The sequence below is a fragment of the Molothrus ater genome, chromosome 15, assembly GCF_012460135.2.
Source record: "Molothrus ater isolate BHLD 08-10-18 breed brown headed cowbird chromosome 15, BPBGC_Mater_1.1, whole genome shotgun sequence".
NCBI classification, from domain to species: Eukaryota; Metazoa; Chordata; class Aves; order Passeriformes; family Icteridae; genus Molothrus; species Molothrus ater.
The window spans coordinates 13,820,713-13,845,908 of NC_050492.2; the positions used below are offsets into that span (position 1 = coordinate 13,820,713).

General features: G+C 44.7%; 2 protein-coding genes across 3 annotated transcripts; both read right to left on the minus strand.

Annotated features, from left to right (window-relative positions):
- Positions 1–1,114: 1,114 nt before the first annotated feature.
- On the minus strand, positions 1,115–21,991 carry LOC118692203 (T-cell immunoglobulin and mucin domain-containing protein 4-like). The gene is given in 18 exon segments (XM_054516487.1): positions 1,115–1,757; positions 2,518–2,548; positions 2,999–3,071; positions 3,646–3,713; positions 5,829–5,909; positions 6,552–6,947; positions 8,181–8,525; positions 11,955–12,070; positions 12,072–12,121; positions 12,194–12,244; positions 15,726–15,816; positions 16,196–16,235; positions 16,520–16,634; positions 17,063–17,119; positions 17,379–17,458; positions 19,400–19,450; positions 20,018–20,362; positions 21,712–21,991. Coding segments are annotated over 18 exon segments (2,112 nt in total). The 5' UTR covers positions 21,761–21,991; the 3' UTR covers positions 1,115–1,684.
- A 1,306-nt stretch (positions 21,992–23,297) lies between these two features.
- Positions 23,298–25,196, minus strand: MED7 (mediator complex subunit 7). 2 transcript variants are annotated; one of them, XM_036392058.2, is made up of 2 exons: positions 25,140–25,196; positions 23,298–24,262 (listed from the first exon to the last, which is right to left on the minus strand). In XM_036392058.2, exon 2 carries the CDS (start codon positions 24,237–24,239, stop codon positions 23,547–23,549), a length of 693 nt encoding a protein of 230 aa, XP_036247951.1. In that variant the 5' UTR covers positions 24,240–24,262; positions 25,140–25,196; the 3' UTR covers positions 23,298–23,546. The 2 variants fall into 2 exon arrangements, with proteins under 2 accessions (XP_036247951.1, XP_036247952.1); XM_036392059.2 differs by lacking the exon at positions 25,140–25,196 and adding an exon at positions 25,041–25,119.

A 25,196-nucleotide genomic window follows, 5' to 3' on the forward strand; every position in this document is an offset into this window, starting at 1 on the left:
AACTCACTTTGTTGGCTCCCATCTCTTCTCCCCTTGTTCAACTCCCCAAAACCAGGGCTTTTAAGTCCAGCCAGCACCACAGCAAATGTGCTAGAACCTTCCCAAGTGAGAGCCAGCTCTGCTGTAATGAAGTCATTAGTGAGGAGCTAATTAGTAAGAGCAAAAGGATTGGCCCAACTCTGCCAATTGGAAGCTGCAATGGAGATATTGTTGACTTAATTAGCAGGTTTAATTGGGTGGGGGAAAAAAGGCAAAAAGAAAAGTTTGTGTTTTTCAAAGGACTACATCAAAAACTGTTTGGGATTTTCTCTTTTGCTTGCTTCCTTTCATTCCTCCCAGGTTCGTGTGGGATTCATGCCTAGAGGTGAGAGATGCCAGGTCCCTGTGCTCTGTGCTGGGGCGGTGACAGCCGCAGTCACTGGTGTGGGACAGACACAGGCTCAGCTGAGCAAACCCAGCCTGGGAGCCCACAGGCCACGTCCCCTGTCTGGGGACTCTCCTGTGCCTCCCACAGCACCTCCAGAGCAGGGCTCTGAACCCAGGAGACACCGAGAGGGACCCCAAAGAGGAACCTGCCCTGTCTGCCCAATGCACAGAGAGAGAGGAGAGTTGCTGCTGCTGGAGAGTTCAAGAGTCTCAGCACAGCCAGAGTGGAAATCCAGAGCTGCCAGACCCTGCTGGCTTCTGATCCACTGCTGGTCCCACTGTGGGCTCTTATTCTCATTGCCCCGAGGTGCTGAGGCTGGCACTGGTGAGCTCCAGGCAGTGGAGAGAGCAAACCCTCCATGGATTGGGATCTTCTCCCAAAATCACTGCAGCAGGATGGGTGAGGAGCCCAGGGAGTTACACAACAGCTCTGTAGTGATTCCATCAATGATCCCCCAGCCTCCACGGACAATCCCTCTTCCTTAACAGATTTAGAAATGAGTAGTGCCTGTGTTTGTGGGGGCAAGGTAGAGAAATTCCCCTCTAGGATGGTTTTCTGGGCATTCTCCCACCTCTGCTAATGCTGCAGTATTTCTTTGGGAGCTGAGACAGCACACCAGTCATTTCCACACCTGGGAAATACCTAACTCCTGTTGAAATGCCTTAGGAAATGGCATAAAAAGTCCAATTGCCAGCAAAAAATTACAAAGTTTATTAACATATTCTCCAAGGGTTATTCAAACATGCTGAATCACAGGCAGTAGTAATACCCCTTAAGTAATTTGCATTTTTGATTTAAACTCACAGCATTCTTGTTGCTTAATTTTTCTGTTGATTACATAAATGCATTAAAATTTGTATTTTATGATTCCTTTTCTTTCTTTATGGCAATTTGAAGATAGGCAGCCTTCCATGTGATCTCTTCTGTTCCTTGGAGTACAAGTTGTATTCAAGGAAGAGCATTAGTAAAAATGGAGAAAAACAAATTCAATTGTGCAACATGGTGCTAGTAAGAAGGCAGATGCCAGAAGCATCCATGAATAATGCATAAAGCCCCTTCTCAAATAAGCTTCTTTATGCAGTGAGTTTTAAGGGTGATATGGGAAAATTTGCACAAAGATTTTAAATTTTCATGGTTGAAGCTTTGGCCTTTGTTTTTTACCCGCTGATATTTTGAGGGCTCACAAGTATCTCTCAGTGCAGCATGGAACAGGCCCTTTTTATTTCCCATGGCATCTGCAGGTGATGTAGGAGCTCTTCACAGGGAAAAAATGTTGTTTTCTCCTTCAGCACCACTGAAAACTTTGTCAGTCTCTTCTGGTTGTCCAACACTGCAGTGAGAAGCACAGATCACGATGGATGGGGCAAAAGGACATTGCTGCTCCAGAGCATTCTTTTTTACTTGTAACATCAGCAAATTGCCATGGAAATGGAAACCTGAAGCCACTGAGCCCAATGACTGCAATGAGGTAACTCCTGCTTTTTACAGCAGGGAGGTGTTTGCCTGGCTTGCATTCTTCTCATGGATAGGGAAGGGTTGTTTGAACCCTGTAAGGGCAGCTGTAGGGTGACCACCATGGGATTCAGAAAATAATCTCTTCCCAGTCCCTGTCTCCCAGGTAGAGCAAGCAGTGAAGGACCAGCTACCACTGGAAAACTATGGGTCTTTGGAAAAGGGGTGATGCTTCACTGGACTCCCCTGTGGTTTGCCCCAGAATTTATTTTTTTTTCAAGATAAGCCAGAACATATGAACTTATCAATTACATTTGCACGAGGTATCATGTCCTGGTGCTCAGTCAAAAACAAAGGCAGATGAAGCACTTCCTTAAGCTGTAGTCACTACACTGCAGTAACAGTTGCTTAATTTCTTCTTTGTTCTGGGTTTCTGTTCATTCCTACACAGAAGCAGCATCCAGGAACCACTATTGAATTTCTGGAGTGAAGTTACCTGAAGTTTCCTCCTAATACAACTTTGGTAATCAGCACCACAAGCCAATACTGCACCCATTACAATCAGTGGCCAATATACCTTCCTGTCTCTAAGAAAAATTACACTGGAACTTTTAATAGGAAATTACAAAATGGATTACCTTTTTACTATAATCTTCTTTATCTGTTTACCTGGAAGCAAAATAATATTAATGTTACAATGGCAAAGTGAAATCTATAATTCCAATGTATCTGTCAAACGAGCTCAGAAGCAATGACAGCAAGCTGCAAAATTTCTGTGGGCTAAGCAGGAAATCCTGATTTCAGTTACACCAGTGTCTTTTAGGAGCATTTCCAGGAAATTATGGAGCCACTTAAGTATAAAGAGAGAGCCAACAGGATGAGCCAGCCCTGCAAGAAGTGAGGGAACAGGTGCTTTGCACAGGCATCCTGTGCATCCCCCCCAACTCACCCTCCCTGGCCCCCTGATGCTGCCACAGCCCTGGAGAAAGGACAGAAACTCCCACAAAATGAACACAGCCCTGGCTCCAGGACCATGGCAAGGTTCCCAGAACAGCCAGGGACTCAGGAGGACACGTGCATCAGGCCAGCAACAGAACCATTCAGCTGCAGGATACTCACGTTTCCAAACCAACAAGCCCAAAAGGATGGACCCCGCTATGACACAGGCAATGACAATGGCAGAGCTGGGAACCTGGAAGGGAGAAGAGAGAGGCTGAAAAGGCTTTGGGAACACACTTCCTTCAGAGCTATTTGCACAGGAGGGGCTGCACTGGTGCTCAGAGCACTGGGCTGCAGCTTGCAATGCTGTTCTGAGCTTGCCTGTACAAAGTGCTGAGAGGAGACGTCATGACAAACAACATTAATTACCCTTTCAGCATTTAATAAACCTTATTCTGAAACACTGAAACCAGATTCAGCCCATTTAGCATGAACTTCTCAATGAGGTGCCCAAAGTAGAAGTAGGAGCTCAGTCACCCCCATCCTTCTCCTAGAGACAGGGGGAGGTGTAACAGCCTCCTGACTTGCCTTTTACCTCCCCTTTCTCACAGGGATGCCAGGGGATCAGTTTTTTCTGAGGTGTCCAAATCAGATGGAATGCTCAGGCTTTGGCTCCAGCCACTGAAAAGAGGAACAGGTGGTTCCTGAGCTTCTAAATAAAAGTTCAAGCTACTGTTTGCAAAAGCTCTCTCTGTAGTAGGAATACACTGAAAATCACTTGCATGTCCTGCTCTCCTGATTTCTACTCAAACATTCTTGAAACTTACAGAAAGTTTTGCTTTATCTCCTCTATCTTCATGTTTCCCAGCATTGCCATCTGAATTTGCTGAAAGCTCTGAAAATGAAAGAGATTGAAATTATTATTGGCACAGCCACCTGAAGGAGTGAGGGCTGCAGTGGCTGTCACTGCTTCATTTGAGGAGTAATGAACTCTCAGGGAATGAGAAGGGCAAAAGCACCTTGCAACCAAAAGAGAAGGATCAGTTTCCACCACAAATGGTGGCTGAGGAAGCCGTGGGAAACCCCAGCCTCCATCAAGAAAGAGGAAAACCCAGGGACACCTTCACTATCTCAGGTTGCTGCAAGCCCCATCCAGCCTGGCCTTGGGCACTTCCAGGGATGGGGCAGCCACAGCTGCTCTGGGCACCCTGTGCCAGGGCCTCCCCACCCTCACAGGGAAGAATTTTTCCTAATATCCAATCTAAACCTACCCTCAGTCAGATTGAAGCCATTCCCCCTTCTCCTGTCACTACATGTTCTTGTAAATAGTGTCTCTCCAAGATATAATCCCATTGCTATTTTTCTTTTTTTTTTTTTAACTTCTCAGAGTATGTTATCTCATTCATAACCAAATCTGCCCCAAATATCTCAGTTCTGACCAGCCCCCTCTGGGAGCTGTGTTGATGTGTCTCCACATCCCAAGTGCTTTTATTTTGTCAAAGACATGGACAGGGCATGGGTAGCTCATGCCAGTGTGAGTAGAAATTTGCACAGGAGTAGAAAAGCGATTATGAATAATAAGAACTCCAGCTAAATAAAATCCAGGTAATAAAACCTTAAGAAATACTAAAAATCCTGGGGATGTGTGAGCATTGCATTTTGTCATATGCCTGTTTAATGACACTCCACTCTCTCAGAGCTCTGTACCTCAGAACCACCCAAAACCCACAAGAAATGCAGATGGAACAGTGACAATGCAGGCCCCCATAGCAAACCAAAGTTAAATTTTATGGCACCATGTGCAGCCTGGCTGATGGAACCAACTATTGCTGCTCTCTTGGATACTTGAAAGAGCAAGGATATTTTTGGGGTCTGAAGTATGGCTGGTGCTGGCAGGGTTGTAGCTGGGGGAAAGCAAGTGAAGAGAGAAGAGACAACAAATCAGAGCCTGCTCAGCAGGAGCCATCCACCCCAGGCAACCCAACCTATCTGCCAAAAATTGCTCTTGGAGATGGAGGCCTCTTAACCCTGGCTTTCTCTCCTGCTGTTCTAACATCAGTACAATGTTCAGCAACAAATCAGCCTTCCCTTACCTTACAGCAAGCCTGAGCTGGGTGAATTTAGTGCATTATTTCACAGTGTGGATGAGACAGAGTCAGGAGCTGGACTTGGCTTATGGCTCTCACCAGACACCAGCAAATTGTGCTGCAGCATTTTCACACCTTGTGACAGCTCAACACAAGGTTTTGCACAGGTGGGAGTGACTCACACCAAAAGGTACATCTGCTGCTACTGCTGTGGTGGTGGCTCTTTCCAGCTCACTGTCACAACTCAAGCTGCCCCAAGAATCCTGGAGCTAAGACCCTTTTTAAAACTTGATATTTACAATGACAAAATACAGCTGACAAGTGAGACTGGAGTGAGAAACCCTCACAAATGTTCAAGGGACCAGTTTAGTCTCTTTGTGAACCCTTTCCAGGGGCATTAAGGAATACTCTTTCTCCTGTTAGTCTTTAGGTCTATCAAAAGAAGACCTGCAAAAATGAAAATACTGTGGGTTTAAAAATTGAGAGAGTCGTGGCTCTTACTGGAACTAAGAGTCCAAATACAACATGTCATCCTTGAATTTTAGCATTAAATTCTCTGTTGGGGGCACAACACTTGGGAAAGATTTAAAATCTCAATGAACTCATAGTGATGACAGATCAGATATCTGAGAATTCAGCCATGTTGAAAAGTTTGGTTTTTGCCTTCTCTCAGACCAGAGATATCTGACAGTCATAAGTTATTCAAAACCAACTTCCTCTGGAGGTATAAAAACATGTTTTTCTCAGCTGTTGTTACGTCGTGATTTCAAGCAATTTCTGCGTGGACCCCAGAGACTGCCAGCTGCAATGAATCACATCAGCACCTGTTTGGTGCACTCTTAATACTCAACAGTTTTGTTGATGCCAACTTTTTAATTTCTCTGAGCAAGCAACTTCTGACCTTGTAGTGTTATCTTACTCACCCCTGACAGGCAACTCTTCCATCAGGACAGAGGTGGTGGTTTCCTCTGCAGCTGGAAGCATACCTGGCAATTCAGTAGTCCCTGAAACAAAGTAAAAAGTAATGCTTATAAAGATCACTAATTAGAAGGGTCTCCACATGGCATTCAAATTTGTGCAGACATCAACCTGTGGAAATGAAGTCAGTAATGTGGATGAAGTAGCAACCCACAAATGGTTTGATAACAGAGCACTCTGATCACTAATAACAGCAGCAGCCTTGATATGAGATGAGAATGTAAATACTCAATTTTAAACTTTGTCACTATTTCTCAAGCAGAACATACTCTCAACGAAACTTTTCACCAGGCAATTTCAATTGTCTTTCCCAAATCGAGAAAAAAAATTAGTGCACAGTTCAGTGAATCTCTCTTACCCCGCTTCAGGTGCTGGGCTTCACATTTATTCCTGTTGTACTTCATGAGGTTTCTGCCACATTATTTCTCCATGTTAAAGCTCCTCTGCAGGAAGCCTGACCCTCTGCTGCCTTGGCTGTTCACCCCAATTCTGCATCATCTACAACATCTGACCTGTGTTTGCCTAAACTCCCTGAAACACACCCATAGGCATCTCAGAGAGAACTTCCCAGGAATGAATATATGTATTTGGAGAGTCTCTATGATGCCAGCCAGGCTAACACAGACCATCTCTGCTACACAGAAAAAGGGAAGGACTGGTGCTGTTACCCTCTGTGCTTCCAGGGAGTGTGGAGCAGAACATGTCATCTCCAGTTGTCACATCAGCTGCTTGGGAAGTGCTTGGAAAATCTGGGGGAGCACTCGTTTCCACCACAGTCACAGGAAAAATATCATTTTGTGTCCCAGCAATTGTTGGGGGAGCAGAGGTCTCCCCCCCTGTAGTTACTGCTGGAGGCTCGGGGGCTGTGGTTGCTGGTGGAAGTGGGCTGGTTGTCAGCAGGACTGTGGTCTCTGGTGTTGGCTGGAGATCAGAGGTTGCTTGAGGAGCAGAGGTTGTTTCTGTAAAATGTTTGGAGAAAACAGGAGCTTCTGTCGTGGTGGTGGTGGTGGTGGTGGTGGTGGTGGTGGTGGTGGTGGTGGTGGTGGTTGTGGTCACTGGAGGGGCTGCATGGGAAAAACACAGCCAAGGAAAAAGCCAGGTGAGAGCATTCACAACCAACCCTGAGGGAAGCCAATGCAGAAATGAATAAAAATTATCTGGCTGCTAGAATACTAAAAATGAAGGGGGGAGAGTTACTGTTTTAATTAGCTGAAAGCACGACCAGTCCAAGAAATTCACAGATTTATAGATTTGCTTTTCTTTTACCAGTCTCAAACAGCCTCTTCTTGACCATCTTGTAGAAATGGAAGGGCCAGAACCCCTAAGCTTGAAAACTTTGTTATTTTGCTTTTTAATGTCCTCATAAAAATATAATAAATAAAACAGCTCCATTTTTCAGCTACAATCTTCTTGCTAATTTTTGCAACTGGTTCTTCTTTTCATGGTCTGTTGCCCTCAGCCTCAGGGGCAGACAATCAATTGCAGCATTTTTCACCCTTTCTCCTGTTGTATTGTTTAAAAAAGACAAACAAATGTGCTGTGAACACCAATTGCACTCTGTAAAAGCCAGAAAAAAATATTTTTCTGCTTTGTGGAGGGTGGGTATCATCTCATTTTTTTCTGTGCAAGACTTTGCTTTATCCTGAAGCTCAAAAAAATAATAGGAAGAGGAAGAAGCTCTTTAAGACTCTGAGATAAAATTTCCAAATATGTGGATGTTGAGGACCCACCCTTATGGGGAAGGAAGCACCCTTAAGGGTGGATCATCCTTATGTGTTTCCTTACAACATGAATGAAACTAAAGTCTTCAGTGTTGGGGTGACCCTCAAATGAAAAACTAAATTTCATTCCAAGTACTCTTTAAATGATAAATCCCTTTTTAATTCCATCATCTTTTAAAAAGTCAAGCCAAGCTACACATCAAGAAATGAAACATTCATTTGAAAGCCAAAAAAAAAAGGGTAAAATTTAGGGAGTTGTTTTAATTTAAACTGCACATTGACTGTGGCTCAATAAAAGCCTGGATGTGGCACTCGGTGCCATGGTTCAGTTGAGGTGTCAGGGAGTGGGTAGGACTTCATGATCTTGAAGGTCTCTTCCAACCCTGTGGTTCTGTGTGAATTCTGTGATTCTGTGTGAATTCTGCGATTCTGTGATCTCCCTTGAAAAATACGTAATTCGGGAAAAACACCAATTTGGCCAAAACAAACCAAATAAAGCGCAGCTAGACCCCAGTTTTCAGTGCCCAGGGAGAGGATTGTCCCTGCTGGGCGTGTCCCCAAGGTCCCCAGACCCACCTCTGGCCACCTGCAGCGGAATGTTGCGTTTGATGTCGTTGAAGAGGCCGGGGATCTCCACGCGGCAGCAGTACACGCCCGTGTCCTCCACCCTGGCCGCCGCGATGGTCAGGGACACGTCTCCAAAGGCAACAAACCCGCGCAGGCTGTACCTCTCAGACTCCCTGAACGTCACCTTGGCGCCACTGGTGTGCAGGATTTTGTTGGTGCACTTGGAGTTGGGGCAGGGGCCTCTGCCCCAGCACATGTCGGAGATGTCCTTGCGCCGCGTCACGCGGTAGGAGCAGGGCAGGGTCACAGGCTGTCCCTCTGTCCCTCTGACACTGCTGTCAGACACCGTGGGTGCTGCCAGGGAGAACAAGGACAGGGGAGTGCTGTCAGTCTCTGATGGTGACTCTGCCTGCACAACACAGGGAGTGAACAGCTGTGGTGGTTTTCCCAGCACGAGGGGAAGAGATGAGAATCTTGACTCCATGTTTCAGAAGGCTGATTTATTGTTTTATGATATATATTATATCAAAAGAAAATGGTATATTAAAACTATACTAAAAGAATAGAAGAAAGGATTTCGTCAGAAGGCTAGCAAGTAATAGAAAGGAATGGAATGATAACAAAATCTTGTGACTGACCAGAGTCCGAAACAGCTGGACTGTGATTGGCCATTAATTAGAAACAACCACATGAGACCAATCCCAGATGCACCTGTTGCATTCCACAGCAGCAGATAACCATTGGTTACATTTCATGTCTGAGGCCTCTCAGCTTCTCAGGAGAAAAAATCCAGGCAAAGGGATTTTTCATAAAATATGTCTGTGACAAACAACCAAACAGCCTGCAGGCCACAGCTGCTGATCCCCAAGGCTTCTCCCACAGCTCGTGCCCCAAGGCACTACAGGCAGCAGCCAGGAGCTCTCAGGCTTTGCTCTGTTCCTTGCTCTGGTCCTGGCCAGCTGCTGGAGAGAGGCTCATAAAATACATCAGATATGTGGTGAGCAAAGCTGGGGTCTGGCACTGGCAGCCCAAGCACAAACTGGACTTCTGCAAATGGAATTTGAGAACTCTGCTTCCATCCCATCTCCTGTCCTATGAGGCTGTTTGAAAGTTGTTCAGAACCCTGTTGTGAAAGACATCTGGTTTTCTCAGCCCACCATCACCTCCTCCAAAAAGGAAATGCTGTTGCAGTTGCCTTTCACTGACAGTCTCAAAAGCAGGGTCCAAAATATCTATTCATGTGTGAAATTAGGGCCTAATTAAACTGGCACAGCAGTGGGATCTGTCTGTAGGAACCTGTTCTCAGAAAGTGCACTGAGCAAGCCCTGCCAACCAATCCCACTTACCTTGTGGAACCCTGTCTATGGAGAAACTTTAGTTGTTGGTGTTATCCTGATTTTAAAAAGAGCACATACACACTCTCCTTGTCCTCTTACTCTTAGTGACCAGCTTAGGTTGGTGTTTACAGCCAATGCCCACCTTGGCATCTGGTCTGAATCTCTCTATATATTATTCCCTCTTAACCATCTATGAAGTTCCCAGATTGCCCTAAAACAGATTTCTTCTTCACAAAAGGCACTACACAAAAAAGTTCTCAGACAGGAACAAATCTTTCCTGGTTTACATTCACCTGCTCTGTGTCAGTCCTCCTGCCTTTCTTTTGCCCCCATGTTATCATTTACACACTGTGGAACTGAAGGAACTGAAGGACTTGGGGAGAACCAGACCTGTCCTCCAGCCCTGCAGATCTGATGTCTCATGGGTGAGCTTGCTCACCCCAAAGAGGACTTGCTGCTGCTGCTGCTGCTGCTGCTGCTGCTGCTATTATCACCAGCTTCAGCCCTGGTTTGCCAAACATTTCTATTTTGCCAGCTGTTTGAATGCCTTTCCTTTTTGGCACAACTCTCAGGTAGCAAACAGATGCTTCCAACTGTGTCCATGTCCCTTTTGTTTTCTATTTAATGGACTATTCCCTAGGTGAGGCTTTAGTCTGTGGCAGGCTGCCTCATGACTTGTTATTGGGATGACATTTCAGATCCATTATTGCTCATCCCACTGGCAAGAGAAGCCAACCCATTCAGGTTTCCACAGCTCCAAATGCTGAAAGAATAGAGGCAGACAAAACAACAGGCAATATGGCCTGAAGGGCAGGAGCTTCTGCAGAGAAATGAAGGCAGGAGATGCCAGAAACTGAATTCCTGAATACAGGATAAGGCTTTGAGAGATGGTGGCTTTGGCCCCTGGAAAGGGAAGCTTCATTTGCCTTGAAACAGCAAAACAGAGAAAACAGCTTCTCTCTATGGAGACAGAACCAGACATGCAGTTGACCTTGAAAGTGTTTCTGTGAGAGGAAGGGGTTAGTCATGAGCAGGTTAACACATACTTTCAAGAAGGTCCATCAAAGATGTGTGCAAAACCAGCTAAAACTGTTGCTAGAATTCAAGTCACTGCTTCTTGAGGAGAAATGGGCTTCTGCTGTTTCAGCCCATTTCTGCACAGCACAAAAGCAGCCTCATTAAGCAATCCTTTAACAAATGAAAATTTGTTCTTCTCTTTGAAAGAAGCAGAGCCCTGAACTTAGTTAATAAATAACAAAGTAAATAATTTGAAAGAAGAAGAGGAAAGACACGAGGCATCAGAGTGTCTTCAGTGCCGTTTCCCTCTAGTATTCCTGTTAGAAAGTTAAAGGTTTTGCAGTTCTGTGAAGCTAATGTTTCCAACATCTGCCTGCACTGCAGGCTGCTGAGCAGAGCTTCAATACTGCACCAGTCTGGATTGAACAGCATGAATCCTTATTTAATAAGGTTTAAATAACTTACTTCTCAGGTGCAGCCTCTTCTACAGACCCATTTTCCAAAGGAAACAGTAAATAGGAGGCAATGAACATGTCTTTGAAATTAAGAACTTCCTGAGACCCTGCTCCTCTTGTGGGGGGAATCCTGCCCCTCTCCATGGCCCCGACCTTCCAGGCATCCAGGTTTGACCCAAGGCCCTGCCTGGCTGCTCCCACTGAAGTCTGTGAGGTTTGCCACTCTTAGGTCCTTCATCAGTGAGAGAGAAATGGCCTCCAGATGTTTAATATCCCACCCCAAATAGAAAGGGGTATTCATAATTGGTCAGATCATACAGGTATGCTCATATTTGTGTTAAGTCTCTCTCAAATCCACCCTCAGGGGCAGCTGGCACTAAGCAGTAATTCCCATAGTTGCTCTTGTAGTTGTCTTCTCTCCCACAGATTGGTCATTGAATGGACAGAAACATTAATCCTCCTGCCCAAACAGATGTTTGAGAAGATCTTTTCTCCCCCTTGATCTATTCCTGGAATAATTTTCCTCCTTTGCAGAAGATATTTGGAATCTTTGCCCTATCAACCCTTTTTATTTTTTTTTCCTTACTGAAGCTTTTTTGCTGATGAGATTGCAGAGGGTATGACTGATAAACAGAAAAGAAGCATTTAACTGGCTATTGAAGCTCCAGACAACACATTCTCAGCATGGAGCTGAGTTAAAGAGCAGGTAACAAAAAGCCATTCTCATCCTTCAGGAGCTCTGCAAGGGAAAAGAACAAGGGAACTAACACAGAGGATAATGCACACATTTTTAAAAGGGAAAAACCACAAACTTCAAGCAGCATTAACTCTGTAAACAAGAAAATTTTTGAAGTTCTATATACAGTTATGATCTTTTTCACTGTTTTGTTTTCACAAAACAAGTGTTGCTGGTTTTCATTTGAAAACAATGTTAATTTCCTGAGCAAACACACAAAAAGCAGGTGAAGACTCACCTATAAAGATCTGTATCACCATCCAGTAAAACAGCACAAAATGGGACATTCTGGCTGATGGAGGCACCAGGGCAGTCAGTAGAAGAATAGGAAACCAGATCTTATCCCTTCCTGAGTCTGAGTGAGTCCCACTGAAGTCTCATTTCTCCATTTCCAGATTTGACATGCTGAGAGTGTTTCCGGAAAGGAACTGGCCAAAGGGGGAATCTCCTGCTCTGCTCAGGGCTCTGCAGCCCCACTTGGGGCACTGTGGGCAGTTCTGGGCCACACCAGTCAAGGACTTTCAGGTACTGCAATGACAGAACCAGAGGACACAGCCTCAAGCTGCATCAAGGGAAATATAGGCTGGATAGCAGGAAAAGGTTTTTTATGTAAAGAGTGAGAAGTTCTGGAATGGTCTGCCTGGGGAGGGGGTGGAGTCCCCATCCCTGGGTGTGTTTAACAAAGCCTGGATGTGGCACTGGGTGCCAGGGTTTAGTTGAGGGGTTGGGGCTGGGTTGGACTCGATGATCTTGAAGGTCTCTTCCAACCCAGTGATTCTGTGAATTCTGTGAATTCTGTGAATTCTGTGAATTCTGTGAATTCTGTGAATGTGCTCAGACAAAGCCAACTGAGCTGGTGGCAGGGGCTGGAATGAACGTCCTGTGAGGAGCAGCTGAGGACTCCAGGCCTGGAGAAAAGGGGGCTGAGAGGAGCTCAGAGCTCTCTGCAGCTTCCTGAGGAGGGGACATGGACAGGGAAATGCTGATTTCTCCCCCCTGGTAGCCACTGACAGGACACATGGGGATGACTCCAAGCTCCCAAGGGGGTTTTACACAGGACATTGGGAAGTATTTAGTGGGAGGGCAGTAAACCCTGGAACAGGCTGCCCTTTTCACCTTCCCTCTTCCAAGACACTCAGCATGGTACTATTACCAGAAATTTCAATATTCTATTTGCTTTGCCATTCCCTGGAACTCTTAAGGACCGGTTCTGTTCCAGGGTCCTGGGTGGCAAGGAGAAATTCTGTGCTTTTACACCCCTAAACATTTGGCATAGTCTCCCCTCAGACTTTGTCTTCACTTGCTTTTGCTTAATCCTTCATTTCTCATGCTTCTTTCTGCCTTCTGCCTGAAGACCCTTCTCTTTCCCCAGCTTCATTTTCTGTTTGCAAAGACAGCTTTGGAGGAAGTTGTTGTAAATGTTTTGTTGCCAAAACCACATCCTTCCCAAAGAAATGCAACATCATCTTCAAGAAATACATTTCACTCCTTCTGACTGTTTTATTTCTTTCTGACCAATTGACAAATAAGTTCTCTGGAAGTTCTTTGGAACAGCCATGTAATAAAGCAAAAGTAATTCAGGGCAGTAAGGTCAGGAATGAAGAATTGCAGATAGACAAAATTCTGTTCAAATAAATGTAGCACAGTGCAAACAAGTGCAATTCCAAGTTCAAATGATAAAATGATGGGCTGTTAACCAGGCATTACACTTTTAGTAATGAGATTTTGGGCTTATCAGGATAGTCAAGCCCATGAAAATATCACCCTTCTGCTTGCTAGCACTGAAAAAAGCAAATAAAATGTTAGCAGTAAAGGCAATGAGTAAAATAGCTAATTTTCTATATTCTACCAGGTACAGTTCATACAGTGGCCCAGCCCCAGCTGCTCTGTGAGCAGAACTAATGAAAGCTGAGGTATCCAATATCCTGGAGACTTTTTCCCTGCAATGATCATCGTTTCTCCCATTACTGACCAGCCAGCAGTGGCTGTGAGCTGATGCTCAGCTGATGCCAGTGCAGGGAGCAGCTGAATCTCACCTGGGGCACAAACTTGGGTCATTATTCAGCTACAAATTCCTATGAAGCTTGTTCAGACAGAATGGACAGAATGTCACAGGCAACCAGGAAAGGCACAGGATGAACACAGCATCCTATCAGCTTTGTTTCTATAGCAAGGCTGGGCCAACAGCAGAGTGCATGGAAAAAGGACACCCAAAATCCAAGTGTGCTGGGAAGAACCACAAACACATGGGGCACTTTCTGCTTTTGTACTCCTATCTAGTGGCTTCTTGCAGGCAGAAAAGGCAGAGGTGTCTCAAAAAAGAGAGTTTTCAGCTCATCAGCTCACTGTGCTGCCAGACAATCTCCTGTGAGATTGTGTCTCCTTGTGTCTAAGGCTCATTTTGAAATGCCTGTTCCAAGATCCACTGACACAAGTGCAGGTAGGAAAAGCCCAGGGAGCTTCTGCCTTTGTGGATGTGTATTACACTGCATGCCCAAGGCATAGCTCTTGCTCCACACTACCTTTGCAAAGTCTGTTTACCAAGCAGTTGCAGAGCAGAAATATTTTGCTTGATTCAAGATTTTGTTTATCAGATACTCTGGAACTTTATTTTAGGTGAAAAACTTGCTGATGCAAGAATTAGTCTGAATTAGTCTGTAATATTAATTTAAAATCCTTACAAACAAGCATCTTTTGTGATTAGGAGTCTTAAGGCTGGCCCACAAACTCCTTAAGAGTATGGACAGTTGAAACCAGATGATTTGGAGATCCCACATGTTTAACTCTGACCCAGTAGAGACTGATTACATAAAACTGCAGAAAGCAGAAATTGCTGAAGATGTTTCTGAGAGCTAGTTCAGAAACCAGATCAGACTTCTTCCAGCTCCTGTCATGGGCTGGAGCCTGCAGCAGCAACATGCTAAGCCAGGCAGAAGGAAAGCACTGTCTGCAGCAGGGGCAGAGATTTGGGGCCAGTAATTGTTATTAATAGTTAAATGCAAAAATACAGCCTGACACCAGCAGGTCATTTCTGATTCTGTACCTTCTTACACAAAGCTACACATGATGTGAAGACAGAAAATGGCAGAGCTGGTTTTGTCCATACTTTTCCTGATACCTAGAGATGTGTGAAGGCAAGGCCAACTTCCAGCTAATATTTTGTGCAATGTCCATGATTTCTCTGCAAGCTAAGAAAATAACTTCATTAACTTTACAAAGGCAGGGGGGGAGGTTGTTCAGATTTTTTAGAAACTTTGAAGTGAGGCTTTCCATCCCAAGGGCTTCTCAGGGTAAAGATGTGCCTGAGGAGAAAGCCACAGAAAAACAGTGATGTCCTTTGCCAACAAACCTCACACTTAGTCATAATTCTCTCACAGCACACAAGCTGTGACTGTTCTGTCCATTGAGGTACTGATGCTGTAGGCCTCAACGATATCCCATGGGGATGAGCAGCCATAGCTCCCCCAGATTCAATTCCAGGTGGACAGACATTAATATATTGCATTACTGAGCTGTTACCAGAACAGGCCATACCTGATTGCAATGAAAATACAACTAAGTGTGTATTAAATTACTTATACTACCAAGATTGGCCATGTGACCTCTTTGTCACACAGCTCTGAAATTGCTTCTGCCCTCTGATGGCACAGACTCTGTGGAAGGTGGCAGATAGAATCCACAGTGAACACAATTGTGCCCTTCTGGCACTTCCTCTTTTTTTTTTTTTTTTCCAACAAGGAAGTGAGAATTTGAAGCAGATAATAAATATAATCATAACTTTCTTTAGGAAATGGAAAGTTCCACCAATGACAGTTTTGGTTTCTGTCTCTGGAACAGGCTGATAAAGATTTTAATTTAAAGTGTAGCTTTTATTTGTTTTATTACTAGGATGTGAAAAATGCTTCAGTAGTGCTGTCACACTCAGCTGCTGAGCAGAGGGAGCAGCCAACATTTTGCAAACTGTTTAATGTCCCAGCAATGACAAAGGCAGCCATGCATCCAGTCCTTAGTCCATGATATAAACATTTTCCTCTGCAGAATTCTCCTCTTCCAGGGCACTATGGCTTCCCATACCTCGTGGCCTCTGAAATGCAACAAGGCTGCACAAAAGAGTAAAAAACCACGGTGTTAAGGCCAAAAACAGACAATAAAACCACAGAGGAACAGTTCAACGAGCTCATTAGAACATGTAAAATATGCTTAAACGTGATCATGACTGATAATGAATCATCTTTCCACTTATGAGACAATTGACACCTGAGGTTGGCAAGCTCTGTAATGTGAATTGACAGTGACACTTATTTTTTCTTTTTAAGTAGCAAAAAATAGCAGGAGTTATTAGTTTCTTTTTATAATATTTTCTATTAACTTGAGGTTAAAAAAGAAAGCCAAAGCATGTGGTGGAGTGGTCAGCACACCAACATTTATTTTCTGCAACCTCATTTGTCCTTCTAGCAAAAGCAGGAACAGAAAACTTACCCTGCAGAACCACCCATCTTCTTGATACTGTAAAAATATTCTAAGGACCATTCAGAATGAAAAGAAAGAAAGAAAAAAAAATTAATTGTGTTTAAACCATTTGAAGCAAGTAAAGTAGTTGGTTCAAAGAGAAACTCAAAAAACTAAATAAAGGAACTTCAAAAATGTTTTCAGGATAGGAAATTCCCATTGTGAGCAGCCACAGCTCAGGGGCCTCCAGGGACCCCAGCTCCCTGCCCTGAAGTGGGAGAGGTGGCATCAGCCCCAGCTGTGGCTGAAGAAACCTGAACAATCCTTGAGTCACTGCCTATGAAAAGTACTCACGTTTAGTGAGGAGCAGAGCCAAAATCAGGATGAGCAGAAGTGCTGCACATGAGCCAATCCCAATGTAGAGCCCATGCTCTGGGTGCTGCTCTCTGGGAAGGGATACAGACGCGTTCTGTCAAACACAAGCCAAGGAGCATTAGAGGAACTGACAGCAAGAAGCTCATACAGCACCCAACACCTTCTGTGTGTTTTGCACCTCTGAAAGAAAAGCACACCTGAGACCAAAACCTAATTTGAGAAACAGGCCCAGTTTCAAGCAGAATCTCTGCAACAATTGTGTGAATCGTGCTGTTAAACCCAGGCTTCTAGATTTTCAGAAGACCTGAAGTTATGACAAATCCCATTTATTCAGGTTTAATAATATTTGGTGATTATTTTTTAATGAGTAAGATGTCTCATGATGTCACACCCTCCCAGCTGTGCTGCAGGACTCAGCAGGACACACAGAGCTGCCTGTTTGACCCCTCTGCACGGGGAGTGCAGGGCAGCCCTGTGCTCTCAGGTGGCCCAGGCTCCACTCCTGCCCCTGTCCTGCCATACCTGCAGATTTGCAGCCACATCCAGACAGTCTGAGGGGCCTGAGCAGGGAGTCGAGGCCTGAAAAGAAACAGAAATGTTGCTAAAGCTCTTCCCCCTCTAGAAGGAAGTACTTTATGCATGCTAAGCAGGGTTTTTTCACCCCCCTCTCCAATAATGGGCACATAAGCACTCTTTATAACCACTAAACACGCAGACTACAAAACAATATTCTGTTGCAATCACACAAAAGCAGCAGAAGTGACCTGTAGGGATAACCCAGTAACCTCTCAAGTTCCTCCACTCTGTCTAGGTGTGCTACAGCAAGGTTGATGCTTACAGTCTGAGGAGCTTCTGAAGCAGAAACTGATGGCCAGGTGCTTGTGACAGTGAAGGAGGATTCCCTGGTGCTGCCAGAACCTGAGCAAAGGCAACACAAATACATCACTTGCACAGAGAACTGCTCTGCCTGGACAGAGAAGAATTTGTACTGCTGACTTGGGACCCTGAACTACTGTGTGTATCAGCAGTCTGAGCTCTGCATATCATAAGAGGTTGGTGCCTTCAGAGGGCAGCACAAAACTATGAGTATTGAAGTTTCTGCTGTCTTTTTCAGAGCTTTGAACTCCTTCTTAGGAATACTTGGCTCTCCCTGTCATCTCAACACTGGGAAGGAGTTACCAGTCAGTTCTGGAGCCAAGAAACAGCAGGCCATAGGATCATAAAACAGATTGGGATAAAAGGGATTTAAAGCCCAAATCATGCCCTGCTATGGGCAGGGACACCTTCCACTAGACCAGGTTCTCAATGCCCCATCCAAACTGGCCTTGAAGCAAAAAATGATGCATAAAGCAAACTTAGGTTATCAGCTGAAAACTGATGAAGATTATCTCAGGGCCTTGAAGCAGCACATGATGCAGAGTCACAGCAAGCGGGTGATACTTTTAAAGCTCCAGGCAGCTATAAGTAAACAGACTGAACAAAATCTGATGTATTTGTGATATATAAGGACCTGCAGCACATTTTGAGGTAATTTCCCAGAGCAGAGCTGTTTGCCACATTTAAAATTAAGAGCTACAAATTTCTGTCTTATCCATCATCAGTCTCAGTTTCTCCATGTGTTGTCAGATGACATAAAAACCTCCTGAACACAAAATCTCCTGTTCCCTCTGTGCCAGCCCCAGCTAGTTGTTTCTATGCTTTAAATTGTTACCCTCAACCCAGAAGCTTTATTTTGAAGAGGACAGGATCATCAGCTTCCACTGGAGATTCTAGAGTATTTCTAAATCAGAGGCACGTGGCCACCTGCCTTTTCCCATCTCCTCAGTGTGAACATGCACACACTACCTTGTAATCTGAAAACTTCAAACATTGTTCCACCACCAGCTGAGGAAGAGGTCACAGGGATAAGAAAATCCCTGAGTTCTAAGATTGGAATCAATGTTATTTGCAACTAGAATAGAAACTGTCTGAGAAAGATTTCACTTCTTCTTCCAAAAAGGAAATGCAACTGTTGTTACACCAATTTGGAGTTGCTTAGCTGAAAACATCCAAGATAGAGGGAGAAATAAAATGGCATCCCTGATTCTTGTTTCTTTTCAGAATCCAGAGAATAAGCCATTGCTACACCATGAGGTTTCTCTTGTGTAGTGGGAATTGAAGTTGTCTTTTTCAGACTGGAAAGATGCAGCTGAGTGGGTTCATGATAGAAGTTTATCCTTTTGTGAAGAGAATGGAGATAACAAATGAGGAATAGCCAAGCACTGTCTCTTCCCCTGCAATGAGGGACCTCACATTATTAAATGTGCACAGAGGCTGTGGGCAGCCTCAGGGACACACCTTACACCAGGGTGGAACAATAATTTGGCAATGTGTCACAAAATTAATGTCATTTTTCTAACATCCTCCTTAATCATCTGCTGCTGACTGTTACAGGAGGCAGGAGCCTTAATTTGATGTTCTTTTGAGCTAGTCCAATAAAACAGTTCTGATTAAATAGTGAGTACATCCAACTCCTAAAAGTTGTGTTTTACTATTCATGAGATGCATTTCTAGAAAATGAGGTGAGATTTTTTACCACAAAAAAACCCAACAAACCAAAACAACAGTCAAATAAAAGCAAACTTTGCAGCACCACTAAAACATCTACTTAAGCATCACACCTGGAAGCAGCTTTCTCCCAAATATACATATTCCTTCTGTATAATATCAAGCAGAATTTAAATCCAAGTTCTGATCTTTGGTAATGTTTAATAAATTTAAGCCAAACATTTCTATCATCTATCATATTTTTTTTTCCTTCCTAAGATTCCCCATTTGCAATGTGGCTTGTATATGCTATTAACACTCGGATAAAATTACCTGAGGTCTGTTCAGAGGTGTAAGTGTGAGGACTTGCAGTAGAGATCCTTGCTGATGTTAAAATATAAAACAAAATCAACACATAATTAACCTTATTGGGCATTTGTGTATTGAGAAAGAGACAGTGTTTTTATAATAAAAATTTGCTAGCAAAGTACAAGTACATTTGTCAGCCACTTATTCTAAATAGTATCACAAGCAAGGGAAAAACTACAAATCAAAGGAAGAATGCATAAAAAGCTTCTCTATACCAATTTTGCATCCCTGGGCTTTAATCCAGAATGAAGCAAGGAAAATCAAACACAGCTTTCAATGACAAAGGTGCAGCAATAAAGCTTTGGATGAATACTTTATGCTGCCCTTCCTTTTAAATTCTTCGGTGTCTCTAAGAATGCTCCATGAAAGCATCACATCCTTTTTTACCTGCAGTGACTGCAGTGGGATAACAACATTGCCAAAGGCAGCTTAATTGAGGTAGCACTAACAGCAGATGTGCAAGGTCCTCAAGATCAGTCTTATGGATGACTGCAGAAATCATTTCCACCACAAGCTTTGAAGTCCAGACCCAGGAGCAGATCCACCACAATGGTACTCACAAGAGCACTGCTCTGCACTCACCTTTCCTCACCACAACCTTGTGATTAGTCCGTTGATCATTGAACCACCCTGGGATCTCCACACGGCAGCAGTAGGTCCCAGAATCTGCTTCCCTGGCATCCACAATTGTCAGGGACACATCCCCCCTCTGCAGGTCCCCTTTCAGCTGGTACCTGCTGCTGTGCTGCTCTGTCACCCTCCAGCCATCTGTCCAGATAATGGGCTGGGAACACTTTGAACTGGGGCAGCTGCCCCGACCCCAGCACATGGATGTGATGCTGTTTCTGTTCCGGACACTGTAGTGGCAGGGCACAGTGATGTCCTGCCCCACCTCTCCTATCACAATTTTTTCTGATACTGTGGAGCCTGTGGACAAAAAGACAAACAGTTATAGAGCACAGGGCAAGTGGAAGCTTCTTGTGCATCTTGCATGTCTGAAACCTCCCATGTCTCAAAGAACACCAGGCTTTGCTGGATCGGATTTTGCACAAATAGATATTTGTGTCCTGGCAGGACTGGTGCAGTGAGGGATAACGATCAGGCCAGGGACATGTTCAGAGAAATAATATTTTCTGCAGCCTCTGCACATATGCAATGACATGAAGAAACTCTGTGGCTTCTCTTGAGCCAGGTGCAGTCTCTTGGCTCTTTTTTCTTTGTGTGCATTTAACCCAAGCCACACACATAAGGGAACAGTAAGACATTGACTTTTCTCAAAACCACTGTGGGAAACTCTTCCCTCCTTTCAATGAACTGAACTGCAGGTTTCATCTGAATGATCACTGCTGAATAACTTTCCTTTTCTCTTGCCTCAAGGCAGGTTTTGCCAATTCTTATTAGAAGAAATGTTTCAGGGCTTTTCTGAGGAATATTATATATACTCTCTTTATTCCACTACCTTATTCCCTCTTCTAAGTCTTATGTAATTTTTAACTTGTTTGCTTCCCCATAAATTTGTCACATTTCCTGGAGGCTGTGTCACGCTGCTCAGGTCAAGAGCCCTAACACCCAGTAGACCATTCATGACAGCAAAAAATTACACTAGAAATAAGTCTCTGAAACCAGCTTATCTACTTTAACATGAAAAGGAAGCTCAAAATGTAACTCATCATAAAAGGCTTTATAAAAAAACTACAAGAAATATCTGTAATATCCCTTTTCTTTCTACTGAATTTATCTTACCACAAAGTTTTTTATGTCTGTCTTATTATTACCACTTTGCAACCTGTTGTTTTCATTGCTGTTGCCCTTAACAATCTAGGACTTCTCCCTCAGGATTAAAAAAAAAAAAAGGAAAAATTATCAATTTGTCCCAATATTTCATATAGCTAAGAAACACCAGAAGCCACAGTTGATCTTTTCCTTGTCTACCTAAGCATTCATCTTCACAAAGCCTGCCGAAGTGAAATGTCTTTGTTTTACATCTTCTCTAAAACAATTTGAAGTTCTCTGCTCAAATCATCATTGTCTAAAAAAGCCCATTAGCAAGAAGCAGCATCTTTAAAACCACCATACCCTCGTCATGTTTCTGTTTCACAAAGGAGAAAAGGTCATTAGAATTCTATTGAGCCACCATGAAGTTCTATTTTAACACAGAGAACTGCAGCCTCTGTGATGTGGCAACTCTTCCTGCTGCAAGACAAAATTCTCTTTGCCACCCTCAGAATCCCTGGTGTGTGCCACCTCCACCCAGCTCTTTCTGCCCCCTTGGTTACCTGTGAGCAGCACCAGGAGAACCCAGGTCAGGCAGATGTGAGACAACATTCTGGCTGAAGGTGACAAACAAGGCTCCTGTTCACCCTTCTCATTCAAGAAAAACTATCTTCTTTGTGAACTTCTGTGTTTCCTTCTTAGCACATCATCTCCAGACAGAGCTGTGGTGCCTCTCTGTCCACTCTGGGCTGTTTTGGTTGGGCTGTTGTGCTGCAGCACAGCTGCTGGGGCAGGGTACAAGTGCACTGAGCTCCTGCTGGTGGGGCTTTGACTGAGAGGTGACACCACAGCACCACACAAATCTGCTTCTCGTTTTTGCCAGATCTGTTTGATGACTGTAAGTGAAACTTGACAGCAGCACTGAGCTGACACGAGCGTCAGCAATCCACTGCCCCAGACTGCTTCCCACACCTGCTTTTGCCACAGCAGACAGGGTTTGGATGAAAGATTACATAATACATAGCAGACTGTGGGAAGTGGAAAGGGCTTGGCCAAGTAGCAGAGTTGTAGGATGAACTATTCAAGCTTTTCATCATAAGTTTCTGGTTCTAATACTTAGAAGCAACTCAGAGCATCTTCTGGCAAATTTTCTCTGGCAGCAATAATTTGGTGGTTTTGGAAAACTTACACAGCTGAGTCTAATGAAGTGCCAGTCTTTTTTCATATTTAAAAATGCCATGTGCATCTGCAGAAACATCCAGAATAGAGAGGAGACTTGAAAAAGTGGTGTGGAAACTGTAACTCAAGGCTGTGAAAAAATGCTGAAACACAGCTTTTGAGAAATGCTGTCCTCTGGCCACTCCCTGTGCCTGGATCACCACCCTCTCCTCAAGGATATCTTTGTCTTTTTATATTGTTTGGGCTGGAACTGCACCTGTGATCAAGGGCCAAGAAATGTTCTTTTCTGAAGCAGCTAAACTACTTCACTGTGTTCTATACAGGTGAATTTAAGTACTAAGGAGTTATTTATGAGTAAGTGGAAGATGCTAAAATTGGAACCTTGCCTTGCATGACTACCTTATAGAACAGAGGCACGAAACTGGCAGGTGTTTTAAGTGAAAATCAGGAAAACCAAGGGATCAATGTAGCTGAGAGACAAACTGGCAACACACTTGAAGAAAAGAAGTGATAGACAGATGAAAGGTGATTTTTGCATGCAGCAGCTGGAAGCAGAACACCTTAAGAAAAGGCTTCCTCTTAGCTCCTGTGGTTTCTGAGGAAACTGCAGAGAGCTGCTAGAGGAACAATTCTGATCATTACCAGCAGGATCCTGAAACTGCTCTGCAAAAATGGGAAAGGCAGGGCAGGCTGGCTCTGCCAGGATCCCAGGAAAGACATTTTGGTCACACAATAAAAGGATGTGACAGCTACAGGACAACAGTTAACCCACTTGTTTTAGATTTCACCTCAAACACAGACCATAAGGAATGCCTTGATGTAATCTGAGTTTCTGTCTGCCTGTTTTCCAAGTTCCTGTGTGTTGTTTGTGCAAGAAACAAACACTATTTCTGTAGGAATTTCCTCTTGACTCAGCATATAGAATTATAGAATGGCATATCCAAAACAAGCAGCAAGTGACAAAGGAAGGTACAACAGGAAAAGCCAACTTTAATCTGTGCCTACCATCTCACGATACATTTAACAAAAATTAGACTTCTTCATTTTTACCAAAAAACCACAAAACTTTAAACATTTTCATCTGCCCAGTCACTCCCAACCTCCAACAGGTGCACAACAAATGCTCTGTCTGCTTGTACAACAGCAAAACAAAATACGTTTATCCTCAGAACCCCTTCTGTCTCTCACTGCAGTGCAGTAACAAGCCCAGCTGTTTGCTTCATGTCATTTCATCAATAATGCTGCACATTGCTGCATCCTTGTCCAAAACCTGATCTCTCTTGCCACCGGAACGCTCCCTCTGCTTTTCGCTCTGCCCAGCGCAGCCGCTGCCATCATCAGCATCCATGGGCTCCATGCTGACCCTCAGTCCCCCCTCTGTGTGGGGCAGATCATCGGGCAGGGAAGCCAGGCAGTTCTGGATCATCTCCACCACTCTCTCCAGGTGCTTCTGGAAGCGCTCGGCCGTCTCCAGGCGCTGCCGTTTCTGCACCTCCATCATCACCCTCAGCGTCTCCCTGGCCTGGTGAGGCCGGTACTCGTTTATCAGGTGATGCACGTGGACAAAAAGCAGTTTCAAGTCTTCCAGTTTCTCCTCTCGTTTTATACTCCCTGGACTCCTTATCAAGATGTCCAAGAGGTCCAGGAAGTTGACCAGGATAGACATGTTAAGTTTCCTTAACTCCTTTTTGTGATCAAACTGCATCGGATGCAGCCGTTCGATGCCCTGGCTCTCCAGGGGCCGAATGATCAGATCATCACACTGGAACTGGTTCCCAAACATCATGTAGCTGTCCTTGACAGGCGGAGGTGGCTTTGGAGCCAGCCCTTTACGGATATTTTCATCAGTGTATTCTTTGATATATTGCATTGGAGGCGGAGGAAGGGCGCTCACTTGCTGAGGTTCACCCATTTTTGCCAGATGAAATTCCTAGGCTATGACCCAAGAAACAAATGTTAATAATTTGTGTCACAAGGTTAAAATATAAATGTAAACAAAGACAAAATATGGGAGTTGGCAGTGAGAAAATGAGACAGAAGAGACAAATTCATGTGCAGGATACAGGAAACTCCTGGCAAATCCATGTTATCTTTTCACTAAGGCTTATTTATAGCAAGATTAACTGTACTAGAAGCACACAGAACACTCACTTCCCTAAATATGAAAGATTAGCCTGTAAACCGCGCAGCCAAAAGGAGAGGGGTGACCCCCTTCCCTAGATGGGGCCTGGTGGGCAAACTCCCCAGAATCACAGAATATCCCAAGCTGGAAGGAATACACAAGGATTAACTCCAGGCCCGGCACAGGACACGCAAACAATCTTCCCCCGTTCCTGAGAGCATGTCCCAAAGGCTTCTTGAACTCTTTCAAGCTTGGGGCTGTGACAAGGAGAGCCTGGGGAACCTGTTCAGTGCCCAGCTACCTTCTGGAGAAAGAACCTTTTCCTAATATCCACCTAACCCTCTCCTGGCACAGCTCCAGCCGTTCCCTCGGGCCCTGTCACTGGTCACGGAGGGCAGAGACAGGCGCTGCCCCTCGGGGGGAAGCTGCAGTGAGATCCCCCTCAGTCTGCCCTTCTCCAGGCTGACCAGACCAAGCGCCCTCAGCCGCTCCTCATGCGGCCTCCTCTCTTCCCCCGGCACCCACGAGAGAAACCAGGCAGGGCCCACACCCGCCGCCCTGCGCCGAGCCGGGCTCTGGGGAGGCCCAAACCTCGCGGCGGGGTTCGCCAAGTCAGTGCTGAAGAGACAAGAGCCGAAACCACATCCTGCCGGAGGGCACGGACCCCTCAAAGGCCTCACGGGCCCTCACCTGCCCGCTCCGCCCGCCGCGCTCCCTCAGCGCCGCCGCCGCGGCCGCTTCCGCCCG